Below are 19054 nucleotides of genomic sequence, written 5' to 3'. Positions count from 1 at the left end.
CAACTGAAATTTCATTCTACCTTGTAGATGCTGTAGTTCAGAAAACATCCCAGAGCTGTTTCAAATGGACAGTGCCTGAGTGCTGTATGAGTTTGTACACTTCAACCTACAATACACACTTGTACATCTTCACAGTACATGTGTACTCACTTATTAAACCACTGTATTACACTCACTGTTACATTTACATACATACATACTACACTTAAGTATCCAGTACACTTAAACTGTATTATATATTGGAGCAGTTTGTGAACACACAGTGGAGTACAATGGTGGTGGTGTTTATGGTGCGGGCTATGCACTCAAACTGTGATGCCAGTGTGGCCTCTCAGACTTTCCCTCTGGTTAACAATGCTTATCAGGATTATTGGACATTAACTGTATCAATTAGTCCATTACCCCGAGGGTTTACTGTATACAATAAGGTTCTGTTTAATGACTAATAATAGTTATTGAAAAAGGGTTTGTTCGGTAAATTCTCACTAAACAGGACCCATTTTCCCAAAGGATGAGATGTGTTCCATCCTAGAAAAAATTTACCCATACTATAAACGGAGATTCACTTCAGCCCAAAGACTTTCTTCCCCAAAACCTAACCTAACCTAACAGTATTAAACTTGAACTGATGTGATTGCTGAAGCTGCATATAGTGCTGTCTGTAGCCACCAGAGCTGGAGATTTATGCTGTTTGTGTTAGCCAAGTATTAATGGTACAGGTTGACAACCCTTTATCCGAAATTCCAAAAACCGAAAAGCTCTGAAAACCGAAAGTTTTTTAGTGGAGAAATTTTTTTTTGTAACAGCCCACCTGGGCACAGGTCACTGACCCACATCGGGGCCTGGGAGGTGAAAATGTAATAGTAATAATAATAATGTTAATACAGTTATAATAATAACTATTCATAGTAATAAAAATTTAAAAAAATACACAAAAATAAAATAAGAATGACAGCAATGATAATAATAACAATAATACTGTAATAATAAAATAATAATAATAATAATAATAATAATAATAATAATAATAATAAAGAAATACAAGAATGAAAAAAAGATCAAAAGTGAGAAACACGACCTAGACCTATGAATTATTATTATATTTTAGCCCCCAGGCCCCAATGTCGGTCAGTGACCTGTGCCCGGGTGGGCTGATCCCTGTATGATAAAAAAAAAAAAAAAACCCTAACCATTCTCAAAACCGAAAAATTCCAAAACCGAAATGCATCTGGTCCCAAGGATTTCGGATAAGGGATTGTCAACCTGTATACTGTAGATAATGAGTCAGTGAGTGCCCTAGACCAGCTTCTGCTTTCTCGTGAAGCATAACTACTGCCAGCTGCCAACACCTATGTTTCCCACCTCATATATTAAGATAGATTTTTTTACAGTAGAGATAATTTTGCCGAGGCAATCTTTAATACTTCATGTTTTGTTTGATCTGTCACAGCGTTATAAATCAAACATTAAAGTAAATTTAAGTTATAGTTTCTCACAAGCTAAAATAACCACTTTCTGCCATGTACATTAATAAATTTGGTAATACCTGTAGTTCTATATTACAATAACAGCTCCTTCTCTTTTCATAATCATCCTTTAGGTTATGTCAATACAGTACACTAACACTGAGATGTGCAGCCAGTGGGCTGTCTGGCTGGTCAGCTGTTTGGCTATGTAAACTAAACACTGGTAATTTAATATGACATAAGAACACATCTGGGATTGAGGGTTGGATTTTTTTCCTGTGAAAATTTATTAGTTAACGATAATGTTTTATTAACCCAGTACTAAATGAATCTATGGTGAAATTGCATACTGCTATTTTAATGGGGTCTGTGATGACAGAGGGGAATTTTCCACCGAGTCCAACCACCAAACCTCCCATCTCTCCCAAACAGAATTCACTTGTCACTATCATTTTTCTTATTTTATAGTTTTATATTATATTTTCTTTATTTCTAAATCACATTAGTACAATGAAATTATATTTACAATATTTTGTATTTTCTTTAATGTTAAGTCACACAATGGCATTGAAATGAGATTTCCACAATTTTATGGTTTCCTATGTAAATAAACAATGAGGCAGCCACTACTCAGCCATGAAGTATGAATATTTGAATGAAACAAATTAAAAAAAAGAGGTAGAAATAGAGATATTGTAATCGCAAATTTAAGAACTTGAATTTGTATTTAGCAAATTATTGTGACTCCACTGTATTTTTTAACCTGGATATACCTGTTCTTTCAAATTTGTCAATAGATGTACTAATGTTATGCCCAAAATATGATTGGTATAGTAATATAATTAAAGGTGGCCCATCATCATTTAAGAAACATTCAAAGCACATCCTCAACATTTATAATTTTTATACTGTATATATACTGTATTTAAGTCAATATTGTACTGTATTTGAGCACAGTTTTATATCCTAGACTAAACTTTGTTCGATACTCAACTTATTAAATTCTCAAAGGTAAAAATGCATGTGATTTTGCTCGTACGTATTTATGTACAGCTCTTCGCTAATTTATGCTGTGTTGCATAAATTACCCAGAACTCACCACGGGGAGGTGGCTGCACTTCCAGTTCCACCACTGCCCTTCCCATCCTCCCAACCATATTCAGAGCAGTTGTCTTACTGACATTTGTCCTCAGGTTTGGTGTTGAACTTTGGCATCATCGACCCTGACTTATATTGGTCTAAGATAAATCCATTGCAGCTATTATTTCCACAGACAGCTGGAGGTGCCTCTGTAACAAACTTCACTCCTCTTTCAACAGCTTGTGTGAGGCATGGGTATTTGTGGGAAAATTTGTCTTTGCGTTTCATCAACTTGATCCACGATGGGCCTCAAATTCTCTTAACTTAGAGGGTTTAGTAAATGGTAGTTTAAATGTGGTGGACTTTCGAATTCAGTCATTCCTGTGTACAATACTCCCGGGCACTGATGAGAACTTTGGGTATAACAAATTTTCTCACATCTGACATTTGTCCTTGCTTGTTTCTGGCAGCAGCTATTTTTTGAACTACCATCTCACAAATGCATCTTCTTTCATCTGAAAGCATTCCAAGCAGCAAATTTTCTGAATGCATAAAGAAGGCATTCCTCTGAATAACAGGATCAGTGACTGCCTTCATTTTGTCGGGTAGGTATTTTGATTTTAAAATCAAATGCCATAGATGGTTTGAACCTTGAGAACAGTCTGGATTTGTCTTTATGTGAAACCATTTAGGTGCATAGACTTTAATAATACATACAGTATATTTTGCTAGGATATGCAACATATACGTAGTCTCAGTATACTGTATTAGGGTAGCTGTTGTTACCAACCTCGAATGACTTTAAGGGCCAGTTGGTGGTGTTGTAGACTCAGCAAACATGCACCATCTATCACAGAATTGCAGATGCTGAGAAGGGATGCTCATATGCATAAGTGAGTAAAAGATAAATGCCTACTTGGCAACATAATCTAGCCAGGACTGCAAGGTGATTCAAATAATACTGCGAAATAATAATCCGTCATGTAACGGGAACTGAAGTCTCATGCGACGTGAACTGGTCTCATAAGCATCAGTCATAAAAAAGGAACCAAAGCCTGGGGGTCAAGGAATAGGATGAGATAGAACATAGATGCTTTATAAATAAATGGTATTTTAAAATACAAGTAAGGCAGCTAAAAAGAACTAATGGCAGTGAACAATAGAAAATGGAGAAGAATGCACTCTGAATGCAAGAAGGAGCAAATTAGATGTGACAGATATGATAAGTTTGAGAGCATTTTGTGGCATGAATGGGGCGGAGAGAATGAGGACGTGAAAGAAGTAATGGGCAAAGTGGATCAGGGTCCGCTCAGGTGGAAAGGAAATATTGAGAGATGGATGGTAGAAGGGAAGATGAGGATGGGATAATGAATTAAATAAAAGTGGAGTTTGGATACCCCAGATACAGCAATGTGAATGAATAAGTGCAAAATAATTTTTAGGAAAGGACATGCTGGTGGTGGTAACGCTGGCTTATATTAAGTGATGGAGAAACAAGATTTGGGGCCTTGTGAAAGGTGAGTACTGTAGTAGAACTTGCATTATGTGGGAAGAGACTTAAAAACAATTATTAAAGCAAATAAAACTGTAAACTAGATACTTATTTATCAAAACATATCATCATAACTTGGCAAAGTGTTTCAAATAAGGATATTTCAATAAGAAGCATTATATTGACCAGAATTTAATAATTACATACTTATGAAAAAAATACGGCTATACACATTGTTGCCAATGATGTATGCATTAAACATAAACTTTTCTTAATCTAATACTTGTACTTAAAACTAAGTATTTTGTGACAAGGCACATGATATACAATGCTGAAACAATCATCTGCAGAAATTATTACCAGCAGCTTAAAAGCAAATCAAATACTTATGGGCAACTCCAGTTCCATTCACTAAATCCATGTTAACTGAGATATTAATCAGTGCAACAAAGTGAAGGTGTCACAACCTGAATGAAATTAACACATGAAAAACAACTACAGTACTGTACTTCAGGAACTTGTGCCTTGGTTCACACCAAGTTTAACATTAGTGATATAATGGAAAGCCAGATTGTTGTGTGTGCACTAACTATGAGGTACTGTACTTGCAGCAGGAAAAACAATCCAGGTTATTGCTTCATGTTTCATATGGACTGTCCTGGATATATTAGTCACCCTATTTTTGTTTTTATTATATAATAGGCATTTATTTTATTATTTGGTATAAAAAATAAAAAAAAATTAATCAATAGAATAAAAAAAAATGGTTCTTTAGTATTATTTTTTCCCTTCTCAAGCAATGACTATACGGAAGATAGGAAAGTGGCTGCCCTAAACACAAGAAAAATTGTGCTGTTGAACAATCAGATACAGTTGTGTTTCCAAATGTGTATTGTTGGTAGATACTTCAAGATGTCAATTGTTATCTTAATATTTAAATTAATATTAGGCTGTTGAATCTCCTAAACATCACTATATGTGCAATCATGTTGAAGAAGTCTGGTTCCTATCTTCCGAATATAGTCTTTGCTTTTTTAGCAACAGAGAAACCCAATAAAAGTAGATCTTCCTAAAAAATGCATTTTGCGACATCGCAAAACTGAGATGTGGTACGTGAATACCACAGCAATTACCTTTTAAAACATTTGGTTTGGGCCTTTCCTTGTTCCACATAATCACCATTGTCCACGCTTGCACAGCTTAGCTAGGTGTCGCCCAGAATGCACCACAGTAAACAAATGATGACCTAGTAATGCTTGGACCTCATTTATATAGTCTTCAATTATCATCTGTGCAGCAGTATTATTGCACATGGTCTGAGAACCCTGTTTTAGTGAATAATGAAGATAGCTTGCCTAAAAGGGAATTAGAGCAATCTGTTGAATTAAATGTCTGCTAAGAATTGAGTGATTGTTTACTCTGTTAAAGTGAGTCAATTTCAAGGTATTTACAGCACTACAATAAGCCAAAAGCAATATTAGAAAAAATTATGGTTTAATTAACTTTAAAATTTTAGGCACAGTATCATGTTAATATTGTACCCAATACATTGTTATAAAAATAGAATTAGTTCACATTTAATAAGTGTTCAGATTATAATATACTCTGTAAATTATGAGGTAAAGCATATACAGGTATACTTCATAATATCTTGTGTTAAAATTATGATTATTAAAGTCAGCAAAAACTTTTACTGTGTTCCCGCTTTTTTTTTATTATCTCGCCACTTACTAGCTGTTTGGGCAGTTGGTCTGTCTGGTATTAATGAAGGAGGAAACCTGTGATGTTTGGTAGGGTCACACTGGATAACACCCTTCTCACATGTGTCCGACCCAAGCAGGACTCGAACCCTTGACACAATGGTGAGAGATACTGTACGTGCTATACTGCTGCACCACCAATTGGACTTATCTGAACTGGAAACCTGGAAAAACTAGATCCAATTTGGTCCATCTGTACTTTGTGAAAAAACAGATAATGAATTATTCAAATTTATCACAAAATTATCCAAGCTACTGTTCTTTGTCAGTTTATGATACATTGCTCCACTCACAAAATTTGGAAAATGCTAGAATACTAATCCAGTCTACTACATCACCTTATGAGATTATCACATGTTCAAGTGAGATGTAATTTACCCCAGAAGATGCCTCCAGACTTAATCGATTCTTTGTTACCTTATAATTTTGTATACCCTATGTTTCAGTAATTATACTGTGGCACTTTATTTCTTTCTATGTAGTAATTCCATCATCAACAGAGTGAGTGGTAGTGGTTGAAGCTAAAATAAGATCATAAACACATTAGTAGTAGTACTGTATTGATACTGAAGTAGCCACTGTTTTACTCACTACCTCTCACTCTAGCGAATGTAAACAGGTTACCTCCTGCAATTTTAATGTTTTTTTTGCTTCTCAAATTTGTATCAATGTTTGTAATTTTCATGTCTAATAAACATGTATGCAACAAGGTACAGTATTGCAAATGTTTATAAAATGGCCTTCATTGCACAGTATACTGTACTTTCAGTTAGTGACCATACGTGATTTTATTTTTTACCCTGGGAAACACAGAAAAAATTAATCTGACCCAACCTTCTGCTTTATTTGACCAGTTTAATATGGGTTTACTGAACATAAAAGTCAGTTAAAGATGATTGGATGAAAGATTTTAATCTATTAACAAACACAATCATACCTAGAAGTGTAGTGTATGGATAGTCTTGTATTGTGTAAAAGTATTAATGTTGTCATACACTTTTATGCCTTTACAACCTAATTATTATTATTCTACCAGTTGTACATTCAATACATTCAGGCCATCTCCAAGGTGGCTTAAGCTGATAAAAACGATGAATAATTTATATAAAAATAATTATGATTTACATACAGAGCTTATTCACTGATTTTGATGTTTTATAATGCATTTTGTGGTTGAAAATATGCTATTACAATATTATGAGGTTCTTTAATTTAACACCAAATACTTTTGGCACACAGCTTGGTAGGTATGACTTTGAGCTTATGTACGAACCTAGCCCCAGCCTCATAAAAAAGGGGAAAACTGATGGAATAATGTTCCTTATGCTTTTGCTATTATCCTACTCAGCAAAATAAAGGATTTAAAGCTAACATTTATTTTTATACTGAAAGTTAATTATGTATATCAACAAACCTTCCTCAGCACTGCCAATAACAAATTGAATATTAATCTACTTTTTCTTCTTCAAATCCTCAAACCTCTTGGTCAAATCATCAAAATCTATGTCATCCTTGGTTTCACTGGGGTCAGAGAAAGTGTTGCCACCTACAACATCTGGAACACTGGGGAGTTCAGGAAGTGCGAAGTCTGCACCACCTTCACCAAATTTAGAGCGTGGAGCTGGCTTTGGTTGTTCACCATCCTGTAGAATAAAGAAATAATGTTAAAAAATTACCGAATGGTAGCTCTCCATGCTGCATGGCCTTTTGCAACCTCTCTAGCCAGGTGCATACCTCTGGGATCATTTCTCATAACCTCTCCCCATTTCATTCTTGGCCTACCCCTAGCTCTTGTGAATTACTTGAACCATTGTTCTCCATTCTCTCTAAAAGCCTGATCCAACTCAGATTATCTCTTTGAAAAACTTCACCAACACCCCCAACAAGTTGTGGTACATTCAATGTACGGTACACAGCCCCCATGTCATGCTGTGAACTAAATATGAGCAGGAAGAATAAAAAAAAGTCTTCCAAAGCACTTTGTCACTACTATGTCCAAATTTTCAGCTTCCTACCTAAAAAATTGCCTGAGATAATGCCTGGATAGGCAAGAAAGAAAACAAATGGAACAACCATTGAGTACCCCCCTTCCAGTACTCATACCCTTGAACCTCTCCACTATCTAGTAATTTTCTCCTAATATACAAAACACTTACAAACTCTTTCACTTACGTTTTCAGTTTATCTTCTAAATCATACTACTGCAGCAATTTCATAACTCCTGCTTACACCTTTCTTACAATCCCATCCATAAAAAATACTGAAAAACCATTATTTCACATCCTTGACAAAGTCCTACTTTCACTGAGAACCAATACCAACAAATACAGTAAGGCCACGCTAACTCGGACCCCCGTGATTTTCAGACGGGGTCAGCCTTGAACACTTTTCCATCCATCTCGGACAATATGCGAAATGGACAGACGAGCATGGCCAGCCATTCAGACAACAAGAAGTCTCAGCAAAAGTTCTAGAAGGTTCCCGAGTTATGATTTCTTATGTGGCAAGGGTGGCCTTCCAAGTTGTGTAATGTGAGATGAAGTGGATGTGTACTGGATATGATGTAGAAGTGTGGTGAAGATTATGTGGGTGTGTAGTACACAAGAACACAAGAATGGAGGAAACTGCAGCGGGCCTATTGGCCCATACTGGGCAGTCCCGTTTACACCCAACCCCTATTGCTCATATGAGCATCCAACCTATGTTTGAAGCAATTCAGCGTATTCGAGTTAATGACGATATTTGGTAACTTGTTCCATTCATCCACTACTCTGTTTCCAAACCAGTGTTTACCTATTTCACGCCTAAATCTAAATTTGTTTAATTTAAAACCATTGTTACGAGTTCGCTCCTGGTTGGATAATTTGAGTACCTTTGTAATGTCCCCTTTGTTTAGCCCTGTCTTCCACTTATACACCTCTATCAGGTCGCCCCTCGCTCTACGTCTCTCGAGGGAGTGCAAATTAAGATGCTTTAACCTGTCTCTATACTCAAGGTAGAGATGAAGTGGATGTTTAGTGGAGATTATGTGGATCTGTGGATATGTAGTCAAGGTCAAGTAAGTCGCATCCTTCATTGGTCACATAGTATTTGCATATCATACCTTTAAGATTAGCCTTAATTATTGATTATATTATTTTTTCATAAATAATTCATTATTGCTATATTGTTTAACTAATTATTTCTCTTATTTACATTATAATTCATAATTATTAATATGTTTATTGTACACAATGCATTGTCATCAATCAATAATATCTTGAGAGTAACAGTCAAAAAAAGTTCTGACCGTTACTCTTAAATAGAAACAGCTGGTGTTGAAATTTATTGAGGAATGGGGAAAAAAGTTTTCACCAGCATATATAGTATTTGCTTTACTTTATCCTCTGTCAACTGTCTTCATTTTATATTTATTTATTAAATCTTTAAAAACTTATTTGTTGAATCACAGTTTCATAATATTTAATGCTTCTCAAAGAAATAAAACATGAAAGATAAATATATTGTTTTTTACACTAAAGGTGATGAGGATACACTTAAGTACTGTAGGTATGTTAGAAAAACGACCAGTGAGGAACAAAATAAAGTAATAAATTCTAAAGACAAAATTTTTTCCCAATTCAACAATAATTCCATAATTTTAATGCACTTTTTAACCAATCATATGTTTACATGGAAGCTACACCCATGCTTGGAATATGTCTCAGTGTACACCACTTCCCCTTGTAGAAGAGAAGAAATGCTAGTGTCCTTCCCTCTGTAAGGGAAATCCAAGAAAAGTTTCTGGAGTGATATAAACAATATTGCAAATGGTTCATATTAACCCTTGTGACATCTGAATATCCATCCTCTAACCTTTGGTATTTTTCCCATAGTACTTTATGGTATTTATATTTGATGTATATTTTAAGTCTATTATGTGTTTCCCAAATTCAGAAAATCTGTAAAGCCAGTTAGTTTCCAGTCCCAAGCTTGCTGGTTAATCAATGTACTGTACTGTATTACCAGTGTAATCATTAACGAAAGGAAAGTCTTCAACTGTTTCATCTTGATAAAGGATAAAGCCCTCATATCACCAATGCTGTACACCTTTAAACTCATGAGAGGAACAGTAATTAATCTTCAGGTGAAGGATTAACAGTGCAAACTCATGGAGCACAAATATAAAAGTCAACCCCGAGGACTAAGAAGACCCCAATACAGTAATGGGAGAAAGCATCTAATCACCTAACTGAGGACAGATAAGCTAAAATCAATATCAACAAGATGCAGACTCAATTACAATATGAGATCCCTTTGGGAAGGAAGCAGAGTTAGTAATAAACATGCAGAAAAACTTGTTTCTAATTAAGAAATAAAAAAATATACATTAATATAACTAAAGTTTTAGTGCAGATGACCATGTTGAAAACTGGCCTTTAAAATATGCTTGATGGGATTTAATTAAGAACTACTGTTTGTGGTAGAGTAGCTTACAAAGCTGACATGTGTTATAAAAAAAGGTACATAAATTCTTTTCACAGGCCTCAACCTTTCTCACAACTCCAGATTTACTGACCCAACAAACTTGCCTAAGTTCCTTGACAAAAATATCTACTTCAAGGCATGTCTGCCAATTTGGTGTTGCATTCCTAGTGGAAAAAATTGTGGATCCAGACTGCCATAAGTTGAGGAAGAGTAGCATCAAATTTAGATACAAATCTGCATCATTATCAACATAGCCTAAAACAAAAAATAAAAAATAAAGTTGTCTAATGTTTAGTTTACTTATGTTTGACTGTAGCCTTGAAGCTCCTTTATGATGGTTTTCCTGACTTTTTGAGCTGAAAGGCATCTGAAGCCTAAGTGACCTGTCCCTTTGACTCTTATGGTCAAAGTCTGTTTATAGAATCACACACAAAAACTAACATTGTCTACTGTATTTGACCTAAACAATGCTTGTGAAGATTTTCTGATTTTCAAAGCTAGGAACAGAGACCCTGGGCATGTTGCATTCCAATATGCTATGAAAGGTCTAAGGTAGAGACAAGAAGTTAAGGTTAACAAATATAAGCTGTAAATTTAAGTATGGGTCATGCTCCTAGGAGTTTTGGTTATCTGGTGCACATGGACATGGCTGGTTTAAGGCAAGTGTGGTCACCCCATTCCTGTTTTCTTCCTTCATATAATATCTGGTCTAGCCAGAGACCTGTGTGTCACATTAAGAATTTTTCATGACTGGACAACTCATGAGAAAATAAGAGACCGAGATGTTTATATAAGTAAAATATAAAATAAAGCGTAAAGAGATACCTTAACATTACGACAATGTTATGTTAATACTGTACAGTATTAAGCCCTGAATTATAAGCAAACTATATTTTAACAGAAGACTATATTACTAATCTCTTATTCAGTCTATAAATAGAAATGTAATATGCCTCATTACATCTATACATGGAAAGGCAATTCAATCTGTACATGGAGAGGCAAACTACCTTATTACTGCCGACACCAGAGAGAACATCCGGCGGGAACTGTGGGCGAGCAGGTATGCCACCGGCGGGTAAACTGGGATACGGAGCATTAGGTACAGGGGCCACGTTGCTCGAATGGCCCGAGGGCAAAAAGGAAGAATATTCAGGAGGGGGCGAGTTGTCTAGATCCATCATCGCATCCCACTGGCAACTCCCACTTACATTCTACAAGAGACAGGGTGCAGTGATGGCATGCTGGTGTTTAAAGGTACTAAACAATACATACATCAATATTCTACACTAACCACCATTCAATAAACCTGTTTTATGTTTATTGAAATTTATTCATTGACTGTCCAGGACTACACATAAGTGAACAAAACAAAATCAGGTAGCAGCCAAAATATCATGTTTGCTATACAAACTTCCAATTAATCATGTGCAATAGTGAAGTGAAAATGGTGTACAGAGGAACTTTTATTATATTGTTCACTAAACTGTACTTGCAACACCCAGACAATGTATCAACCTCCTGGGTATAAATATCATAATACAGTCTACAGAATTTTATTTCCTTACAAATTAAACTTCAAACTCTACACCAAACAGAGCTCAGACATAACAAACACAAACTATACATCACAAATATTATACATTATTTTCCAGTCATTAATTTTCTTACTTTATATATATATATAAAATTAAAATTACGCAAGAGAATAGTTTACAAAGACAAGCTAAAGTAGAGCTTTTTTTTTTTAATGTTATACTGTATTCAGTTTGGTGGCATTCAGCTGTTGACTGTGACCCAACCAAACATCACAGTTTTCTACAGATACTCCGGTTTCCTATGTACCAACACTTTGACAATAAACGTCATAACAAAGTAACACAAAAAAGACCAACTGTCCGAATGGTCCGTAAACAAACAAACAAACAAACACACACACACAGAGAGAGAGAGAGAGAGAGAGAGAGAGAGATTCTTTACAAACTAATTATGGAAGAAAAATTATTTAGTTATAGAAGAAAATGACAACACCTAGTCCTGTACCTGTCCCCCCACCAGTGGTAGTCAAATATACATGAATAAGTCCTTTTAACTCACAAGTGAGAAGAGTATGAAGTAGTAACATGACTAAGAAGAAGTAAGATGTTTTGAACATTTGGACAGCAAGCATACAATGAAGTAGAGCTGTCTTGAGTGGTGTAATGATTCTGGCTGAGGTGCTGGAAATTCAACCTCATTTGTTTGAGAGATGGCAAGCCAACTAGTCACAGCACATTCACAACAAGCCAGAGCTGACTTCACAGCTTCATTAAACATGCCAAGCTACGATACACAACCACTACGGAGGTTTCATCGCCTCACACAGCTTAGGCAGAAAAAATGAAGAGATAATTTTTAAATGAAAAAGGAGGGTGCAAGAAACCCATAAAAATAATGTCTTATTTAATTATTTGAGTGTGCAAGAAACACTTTGTTTCGTTTTGATAAGTGTGTTGATATAGGTGGACTTACGGCATCAGGAACCAAGTCAGTTTTGTGGTGAATCGGCAACACTCGATGACATTTTCTCAACCTGAGAGAATTTCTCTATTGATGACAAATGCTTTTTTACCTTTATGAAAGACCCAAAATACTGAAAGGATTTTTTTTAAATAAATGGTCTTTTACCTCGGGAAAAGACTTAAAATATGAGAAGAACTATTTGTTCATGATGTTTTGTTTTTGCAATTTTTTCCGTCCCAAACAAATTTTCATAACATTGGTTAAACTCACATTTAGTAGTTTACCATGATATTCCTTTATGGTACACTATGGACATTGAAGGTTGTCAAACATAGCATTTACAAAACAGAAATAAGAAATATTAACAGCACTTTGAGTACACAATGAGATATGTAGCCAGTCACAGACTTAACATTTAGCTGATCATGAGTGGTAAAACAATGGATTAATGAAGAAAAGTTGGTTAAGATATAGTTTCTTGATAATTAAAATGTTTTATTATCTATACTCTATGTACTGGGTAGTGACTGTGGATACTGTCCCCAACATGTGCATGGCTGTGAGCTGTAGCTCTAATGTTTACGTCTGGGACTGATTAAGTTTCACCCATGGAAAATACTAGAACAACATATTCCTTTCAAGATTTTTGTCTTTTTATGAGTAAGAATGCATTTATTTTCTATTGACACATTTCTTCAAGTTACTGGTTAATGTGCATAACTGTCATCCAGTATTACCACTAACTGTATGGGTTGTTGAGGTGGTCAGAGCCAGCATGGCTGTGATGTATTGTGCTATTTTCTCCTTACATTGTATTGAATTTCATATCTTTTATATTGATACAAAATACTGTATGCTTATGTTCAGGCTTACCACAAAATGAGGCAACTGCATAGAACTACATCACCTACTGTGTTGAGTGACTCACCAGCAGCAGATAATGGATGTACAGTATGTTCTTTAGTCTGACCTGGGAACCTAACCAACTTTTTCAAATTCTGCATTCATGAAGTTTTCCAGGAACAAAACACTCATAAATACGGAGGACTCAATGTACTGCATAATAAAAAATAAAAAAATAAAGCAAAATAATACTGTAATTAATCTCTTTGCCCATAACGGTAAATCTGACACCAAAGACAAAAACAAAAAACTCATGAAAAAAAAGTAAGAATAAGAAAAGCTCCTTATACCTGTAGATTGTTATTGATCTTCTCTGGGAGTGGATCAGCAGAGGGATCAGGTGGTGGGGGACCACCTGGAGGGATGTTAAATGCCCCCATACCACCGCCTGGATAAATTGGCTGCCCAGGAACATTGGGTAGGTTCAGTTCTATACCTCCAGCAGCACCCTGAAATTTACTTAAAAGTGAGTTCTTGATGAGCATAATGGCTGAAAACTAAAATACAGTACAGCATAGGCAATGTATTTGTGTAGCAAACTCCACACATTCCCTGCAGATGATGGAACTGAAATATTAATAATTTCAAAATGCAATTGAAATAGGAGTCACACATCATTATAAAATGGGTTTCCAGGATGAAACCTTTGTTAACATGGTGTAGCTTTGGAGTGATTTGTGTACCAGAATTAACCTAGCAAAGTGAAACCTAAATAAACAAAACAACCATCCAGCGACTTTCCCAAAACATTACTATTATTGAGATGAAAATCAAAGTGTCATCTCAATTCCTTTAGAAAATAAGAATTCAAACTTAGCATCTTTTTTTTTCTTTTTATGGGATTAACCTACCTGGGCACAGGTCACTGACCCACATCAGGGCCTGGGGGGCGAAAATATTATTATTAATATAATAATAATAATAATAATAATAATAATAATAATAATAATAATAATAATAATAATAATAATAAAAATAATAATAATTAATAGAGATACACTAAAAATTATAATAAAAATAAATTAAAATAATATTAACAATAATAATATTAATATTAACAACAATAAATAAAAAAAAATAAAAAGAAATCAGAGTGAGAAACGATATATGTACAGTATGTTGTGTTGTCAAAGTGAGAGAAACAATTGAGACCCTGCAATTGTGTGTAAATGAGACAAAGTCAGATCATCAACCTGGGACTTCGTCACAGTCTTTGTGATGCCATATGGCCGTCTCATGAAATTCAGCAAAGTCTAATCCAAATCTATAAATTTAATTTGTAAATATCAATCACTCCAAGCAGGCAGATAAACAGCCAATTTATACCCCCCCCCCCCGTGTTGAAACCTGTAGTGTAGGGGATTAACAAGAAAACATGTCATGTATCCCATCATTCTCTAACGTCTACACAAGTGTCAAAATAAGCCAGTAGCCAGCACATAACACAATTTCCTGGAACATTTACAAAAAAAAAAAAAAATCAAGTGATCACATTTCACAAGATACCTGAGGCTGACTGTTTTAGGCCAAGTACCCACTGTTTTGAGACCGGAAACCCTGAAGATATAGAGTACAGTATAGCCTAATAATCAGATACCTGTAGTTATACTGATAATTTGGGGGGAAATAAGATTAACTGTAACAAGTGTCTAATATTCCAAGAGTTTCATTTATCCACAGGTTCACTACAACAGCTGGGATGGTGATGGTCAGGTGTAAGAGCTGCCTATTCTCCATTATTTAACTCCCACAGAAAATGTCTTTAAACTTACTTTTGGAAATCAATGTTTTATTATTATTGGATCTAAGTCATGGTAATAACAATAATAGCAATATTATCTATCTAGCTATCTATCTGTCTACATACTGTTTGTTATTTCCCACGTCTAAAGTATGGTGGCCAGGTGTAATACAAAATTTGTCATTTATTTCACCTGATAAATTTAAGGTTGACTTTTTATCTCAATTTTGTGATCATAATATGATAATCATATAGCATGTTTGCTCTGATATATAGTCATAAACAAAACCTCTTCAAGTACACACATCACAGAATGTAAGAGTAGGAAAGCTGGTAAAGATATGACAAAGAGATGTCATATAATCTTGGAAGTAGAAAATACTGCACTGCCAAAATTTGTCATATATTAAAGAGAAAAAGCTTAAAAACTCAACAAATTAATAAATTTGATTAAGAATAAACATTCTGATGTTTGACTGTTACTGTACCATTTGAAAGTTCTTGTCCATGGTAGCTGCCTTGGGCTTCACAAGTACACAGTTATGTTGACTGTTTCCAATTGGTGGTAGCAGGATGGGCTTCTCATACCCATCAGGGTTGTCTGTCAAGATTAAATCAATGACGGAATTCATATGGGTGGGCTCTTGAACAAGATTGGTTAATCCTAAACTTGCACAAAGACGACCCTGATGAAGGTTGTTAAAGTCACCAGTGATGGCAACTGTTAAGTGTGGGTTGTTAGAACGAATATTCAACACGGAGTTGACAATGTGATCCATTAGCAAAGGTCCAGTGGCTGCTCGTGGGGGATGATACAACCCGCAAATTACAAGTTGGTTATTTACATCTACCCAAACACACTCTAATTCTGAGGGAGCTTTCAATTGAACCTCAAATGGTGTTAAGCTCTCACGAGCATATACAGCCACACCTCCTCCCCGACCCTCCCGATCATCATTGAACATCTGGTATCCATCCAGCTTAAACTGACTAGCTGGTCGTGTTTCTGAAAACCAAGTTTCACTAACTACTACGATATCTGGTTGATGCCGGTTCACAACATCAAGAAATTTATCAAAACAATTAGTAAGAGACTGTGGGTTTGTGACTAAAATAGATGGTAGACTTGGCACAGCATTCACTTGTGCTTCTCCAGGCCACACTGCTGGTATGGGCTGCAATGTTGGACTAGGCTGGTCACTTGTGTGTGGATGAGGTACTGGTTGTAGATTCTTGACTGGTGATGTGGGCCCTTCTTTTGTGATTTGTGAGGGAAACAGCACCTGGCACAGAGCATTTTGATCTTCATTACTTTCTTCTTAAGATGGCTCATAATTAGTCCTTATAACTGGTGATCTTACATAACAAAACTGTTCTTGTTCATCATAATTTCATTTCATATATGTAATACTTCAATTATTGATATATGTCATGCAGTTAATCCTTACTCATTACAAATACAGTAATTTAGAATTACCATGCAGATGTGTATCAGCATACCATCACAGTTTCATATGTGCAACAAGCTTACAAGCTAAAAGGGTAAGCTGAGGGATAGAAGAGCAAAGCAGACAAATATGTGGAAATGGTTCCCCTTTTAAGTTTTCAGAATCATATATGGGCTGTTCTTTTCCTTATCACCCTAACTGTCTCTTTTCTGTAGTATGTCAACATTCTGGATTATTTTCTGGTCAGGGCTGTAGTTTACCAGAGTATACAGTACTCTTCTTGATCTGATTTTTTTCCATCCATCCAGACAAAGACTAAGATCTTCAAAAGCAGAAGCAATAGAGAAGATGCAAAAGGGAAGCGTAAATGGCATATGCCGTCAATTTCTTAAAAAAAAAAAGTTAATTTTACCAAATATTGAAGGAAACAATACAAGAGTAAAATAGAAGGCACCATACCCCACAAAATTACGCAAGACATGTAATTTTTCACAAGCCATAATCACATACGAATGCTTAGAAGATGACTGGATTGAGTGCTATTGGATAAAAAAAAAAAGCCATATGATTGAGGTGACATACAATTATAGGTTATCATCCTGTAAATAAAACCTGGCCACCAGAAAGCAGTATAATATCCCCTCAAGTACTGTTCTTTGATTACAAGCCAAGCCTTAACACACAGAAGTACACACTGTTAACACAGTCAACCACAATGTTCAATGGCCCAACTCACTCACTGACTTACAGTATCTATCTCTACTTACTCTAACTCCCGTTTTCTATCGCTCACTCTCTCTGTTTCTATCTCTATCTATTTCTCACCCTCAATCTATCTTTACTCTATCAATCTACCTTCTTTTCTCTATCTAACTTTATCTATTTCCGTTTATCTCTATCTCTTCCTGTTTGCATGATGGTAAAAATGCCTAATACTGTAAGTGAAATAAGTAAGTGTTGTAAGTCATGAAGTATATTCATGAATGAAGTTTATTGTCCAGAAATATGATCCTGGGGAATAACTATTACAGCTACAGATTTAGCTATAAATTAAGAGGGATAAATGTACAGTCACCCACAAAAGTTTTGCCGCCTCTCCTCCTGAACCCCGAGATTTAGACTCATAAACCTGAAGCAGCAGACAGTGATGCATTCTTCTGTACATAAATGCTTTGGATTCACATGTTTAAATCTCAGGGTTTGTGGTTCAGGAGAAGAGGCGACAAGACTTTTGAGGGTGACTGTACCTAAATTTTCAAGTGGGAACAGTTATAAGCAAGTGCTTATACCTAGATAGGATAAAAAAAATTATCTAATACTCTTAGATCTAGCCTCCTAATGGTCACATGCAGGACAAGACTGGTAGCAGCAGCAGTGAAGGTACAGAGGGAAGAGGAAGACTGTTCATAACACATATAAGGGAAGAAAACAAAATGCTTAGTGCCGTATCAGGAGATATTAATTAGTAAGTGATGGGAGATTATGAGCCATGGAAGCATTTATGTCACACAGTCAGGCAGGTTCAGTAATAGAAGTACAGTACCATACAAGTCACTGCCAGGAAGACAATTTTACAAACAAAGCAAAAAAGTTATTTAAATCATTTGGACTCAATCTGTCCCATGTAAAAGAAAACTTAGTTCAATACTGTGTATGCATTTTCTTGCTTTTATTTACCCAGCATAAGTAAAAGCTCCAACAGGAAACACAGAAGATGATGAGACACAGTTTCTGCCTTGTGCACTGAAGCAAAATACATTCAGTGATGGTCAAACTTCTTCACAACAAGAAGTCAAGCTTGTCACGTTACTGTACAGTGGAGATCAGGACTAGGCTCAATAATTTGGCAACAAAATATTTATGTTGACAAATTTCTGAAAACAAATGCCCAATCAAGTTCTCTACCTTTTTCTTATTTCAATCACACATATATGAAAACTAATTTGCATTACTTTAAGTGGTTAATTGAAATTAAAAGTAAATATACTGTCAGATTAACACAGAAGTATCCATAAAGTGATGCATCATTACTGGGTTGTTCAAATATATTCCTATATAGTACATACAGGAGTGGGTAATACCAGCCTGGCAGCCCATACTGTATTAGGCTTATGCTGATGGCTTAATCCCCAAGAGTGAATATAAGTATTCATCGTAACTGAAATCCAATCAATGAATAACAAACTCAGCTGTTA

General features: G+C 35.4%; 1 protein-coding gene across 3 annotated transcripts in view; it reads right to left on the bottom strand.

Annotated features, from left to right (window-relative positions):
* Positions 1-4217: 4217 nt before the first annotated feature.
* Positions 4218-19054, bottom strand: part of LOC121863810 (IST1 homolog) — a 24540-nt gene continuing 9703 nt past the window's right edge. Inside the window, exons 7-10 of one of the 3 annotated variants that reach the window (XM_042362654.1) lie at positions 15900-16694; positions 13961-14119; positions 11276-11479; positions 4218-7441 (exon numbers count right to left, since the gene is read on the bottom strand). In XM_042362654.1, the coding sequence (XP_042218588.1) occupies positions 7250-7441; positions 11276-11479; positions 13961-14119; positions 15900-16694 (1350 nt within the window). In that variant the 3' untranslated portion in view covers positions 4218-7249. The remainder of the gene's footprint in view (positions 7442-11275; positions 11480-13960; positions 14120-15899; positions 16695-19054) is intronic. The other 2 variants (XM_042362655.1, XM_042362656.1) reach the window with 2 other exon arrangements.

Source organism: Homarus americanus, unplaced genomic scaffold (assembly GCF_018991925.1).
Source record: "Homarus americanus isolate GMGI-L3 unplaced genomic scaffold, GMGI_Hamer_2.0 scaffold48354, whole genome shotgun sequence".
Classification (NCBI taxonomy): Eukaryota; Metazoa; Arthropoda; class Malacostraca; order Decapoda; family Nephropidae; genus Homarus; species Homarus americanus.
This window is presented reverse-complemented; position numbering and strand designations above follow the sequence as displayed.